General features: G+C 13.7%; 1 protein-coding gene across 1 annotated transcript in view, besides 8 other annotated features; it reads left to right on the top strand. All coding sequences in view use genetic code 6, as the record gives it.

Annotated features, from left to right (window-relative positions):
* Positions 1-1,336: 1,336 nt before the first annotated feature.
* Positions 1,337-1,376: a microsatellite.
* Positions 1,340-1,410: a microsatellite.
* Positions 1,411-1,791: 381 nt separating this feature from the next.
* Positions 1,792-1,830: a microsatellite.
* Positions 1,831-1,994: 164 nt separating this feature from the next.
* Positions 1,995-2,033: a microsatellite.
* A 30-nt stretch (positions 2,034-2,063) lies between these two features.
* Positions 2,064-2,120: a microsatellite.
* Positions 2,121-2,247: 127 nt separating this feature from the next.
* Positions 2,248-2,289: a microsatellite.
* Positions 2,290-2,292: 3 nt separating this feature from the next.
* Positions 2,293-2,337: a microsatellite.
* Positions 2,338-2,484: 147 nt separating this feature from the next.
* Positions 2,485-2,527: a microsatellite.
* Positions 2,528-3,658: 1,131 nt separating this feature from the next.
* The window catches only part of IMG5_206840 (hypothetical protein), a gene marked incomplete at both ends in the record, with an annotated part of 378 nt that continues 349 nt past the window's right edge, over positions 3,659-3,687 (top strand). Inside the window, one exon of the mRNA XM_004023701.1 lies at positions 3,659-3,687. This exon is cut by the window's right edge and continues 89 nt beyond it. Coding sequence (XP_004023750.1) covers positions 3,659-3,687 — 29 coding nt within the window.

Below are 3,687 nucleotides of genomic sequence, written 5' to 3'. Positions count from 1 at the left end.
TAATTATCCTTATATTTATTTATTAAATTAAAAATCATAATTTATAAACACTGAAAATAAATAAATAGTGATTATTGAATTAATTCATAATGTATTAATATTATTTAATTTCTATTTAAAAAAAATAAAAATATACATATAACAAAATTAATTATAATTTAATTGATATTTAATAATCATTATTATATTTTTAAATAATTATTATAAAAAGAAAAAATCGATATTTATTAAGCTTTATTTAATAAAATTTGACTTTCATTTCTTATTTTCTATAAAAAAAATTGAATTTACTTATTAATATAATTATTTTTAATTGATATTATAGTTGTAATTTTCAGAAACAACACGATCCATAAAATAATAACTAATAAAAATATTTTCAATATATTCTTATTACAAAAAAAAGCCTGCTGCGATTAATACAAAATAATCAAAAAGCAATATAAACCGGATTAAAGTCTATTATATTTTTATTTGATGTGTGGTAACTGGAAGAATACTATAATCGAAGTTTATGTATATGATATTTAAAATACATTATAAAACATACATTTAAAGGGAATTTTTTTTTTCAGACTCTTCGGAGAGTTTTTGGTAAGTTTCTTATAGTTAAATTGCGTTGAGTTCAGTTTTTGTCTTCTATATAATTTTTTATATTCATACTTCTTACATTTTTTGATGTTTTGATTTTTATTTTTTTTTAACAATTATTTAAATCTTTGTTTTATTAAAAATTTTATATTTAAAATAATTTTATTTATTTTCTGAGAGTATTTTTTATTTAATTTATTTTATAAAAGATAAAAATATGAATGTATGTAGTCGAATTTAAAAACTATTTTTATTATTTGAATATAAAATAAATATTATTATTATCTATAGTTATTAAAAATATTAAATATAAATAAATTATTTGATTATTAGGATTATAAAAATTAAAAAAGAATTTAAGCATAATAAAATTAAGATCCTAAAGGTTTCATATATTTATTTTTAATAAAATATAAAAATAATAAATCTTGATAAAAAATTATTATAATAAATTATATATTTTTTAAGATATAAATTTTATATATCTAATAAATTAATTAATAAAATATATTTTTTTTGTAATATATTTATAATTTTTTAATTTAAATAATTGAACCATTTTTTTAATAAAATAATAATATATTATAAAAAATAAAAATTATTTTATAGAAATAATGTTAAAAAAAATAATAATAAAAATTAAAAGATATTAAAAAAATAATGGTTTTTTAAAATCAATAAAATAATTTTATATTTATATTATATTCAAAAAAATAATAAATATTTTAATACATAATAAAAAAATTATATATATATATATATATATATATATAATATATATATATTTAAATTTATAAATATATTTTATTAAAATTTATACTTATTATTTTTTTTATATATAAATATTAGAGTTTATTATTATATTAATATAATCATATATATGTTCAGAATCTAAATTTTATAAAATAAAGAATTTTTTTTAAGAAAATAAAAATAAAATTCTAAATAAAATATTAATATATGTATTATAATTTTTTTAAATTAAAAAAAAATATAATATATAATATTTTTCTTTTTAATTTAATTTTTAAAATATAAAATTATATTAATATAAATTTTTTATATATCATTAAATAATTTTTTTTTTTTTTTTTAAGAATTTTGAAAATAAAAATATTTAAATCATTAATATAATTATTTATAATATTTTTTATAAATTATGACATTTTTGTATTAAATATATTATATATTTATTTGCTCTTAAATATAATTAATTTTAATTAATTATAAATAATTTTATATAAATTTTATTTTATAAAAAATCTAAAATTTTTATTATAATATAATGATAAAATATAAAAATAATATATAGGTAAATTAAAATATATTGATAAATAAAAAAAAATTAAAAAAATAAAAAATGTTTTTAATAAAAATATATATAAAAAAAAAATTTGAAAAATTAATAAAATAATAATATAAATTATAATTATAAATAATAAAGAAAAATCTATCAATAAATAATAGAAAATTAAATAAATTTATAAATTATGTAAAATATTATTTATAGTATTATTATAAATATATTTTAATTTAGACAAATTTATCAAATATAATTTATAATATATTAAATTATTTTATCTAAAAACAATAATCAAAAAATAAAAGTAATATTATATTATTAATTAAAGGAAATTATTTATAAAAAAATATCATTAAAAAAATAATAATAATAAAAAATATAATTCATAATAAAAATGGTATATAATAATATATATATATATATATATATATATATATATATATTCATTTTTTTTTTAATATTTATTTATTTGCAAATGCTAAAGAATTAAATATATAATACATATCACGTATAAAAATATAAATAATTTTCTTTAAATCCTTAATTAATTAATAATAATTTTTATAAAATAATAACTATATTAATATATTAATATAACAAATAGTAAATATAAATAATAGTAATTAAAATAATGTTTAATAATCAAACTTTAAGTTGCATCTTAATATTTTTTACTTTCTCTAACTTTTAAAGTCTATAATAATAAAGAAATATAAATAAATGCAGTTAAGACTGTTAATAATGTGATTACGATGATGCATGCATTTAATGCAAATAAGGTTATTATTTAGATTAATTTTATTAAAGATGTGTTTCATGTCTTTATATATAAAGTAATTGTTAAACTTGTACAGAAGATATTTGCCTCGAATGTAGTCCTGGGTTTTAATTAGATAATACTCGACATGCATGTATTTTATATCCTAGAAGTGTTGATGGAAAAAAAGAAAAAATATGCCCTTATGAATGTTAATAATGTAGTTAATATGGAGAATGCACCTAATGTAAATAAGTTTATTATTTCAATGAAAATAGTTAACAATGTGTTCCTTGTCTTGATAGTTATTTTAATTGTAAAGTATGTTCGGAATTAGGTTGCATTGAATGTAGTCCTGGATATTAATTATATTATAATAAAGCAACATGTGTTAAAATTCCTTAAAATATTACTAAAAATATTAAATAATTATGTCCTTACTAATGTTAATATTGTAGTTCAGAAGGAGTATGCACATAATGTAAAAAGGTTTTTTATTTTGATTAAAAAAGTTAAAAATGCGAGCTTTGTAATAATAAATTAAGTAATTGTCATGTTTGCACAGAAAATGCTTGTATCGAATGTCTTCCTGGATTTTAATTAGATGGTATTTCAGGATCATGTACTTTAATATCCAAAAGTGAAGAAAAAAATGTTCCAAAATGTTCCAAAAACTGTAAATTATGTTAATTTTCTGGTATATGCACATAATGTAGATTGACTTTTTATTTTGATTAATAAAGGTAAGAATGTGAAATTTGTAATAATAAACTAAATACTTTTCATACTTGCACCGAATGTTTTCCTGAATATAAATTAGATATGCTTACAAGATAATGTATTTTAACACCTAAAAGTGATGGTAAAAATGAATCAAAATGTCCTTAATAATGTTAATAATGTAATTTAGATGGATATGCACTAATGTAATAATGGTTATTATTTACATAATAACTTAATAATGTGTATTGTGTCTTATATTTTAAAATTGTTAAACTTGTTCACAGATGCTTGCATCGTATGTCTTCATGGATTT

Source organism: Ichthyophthirius multifiliis, assembly GCF_000220395.1.
Source record: "Ichthyophthirius multifiliis unplaced genomic scaffold scaff_1120509251451, whole genome shotgun sequence".
In the NCBI taxonomy this organism is placed as follows: domain Eukaryota; phylum Ciliophora; class Oligohymenophorea; order Hymenostomatida; genus Ichthyophthirius; species Ichthyophthirius multifiliis.
Note: the sequence above shows the minus strand (reverse complement) of the source record. Positions and strands in the feature narration are given on the sequence as shown.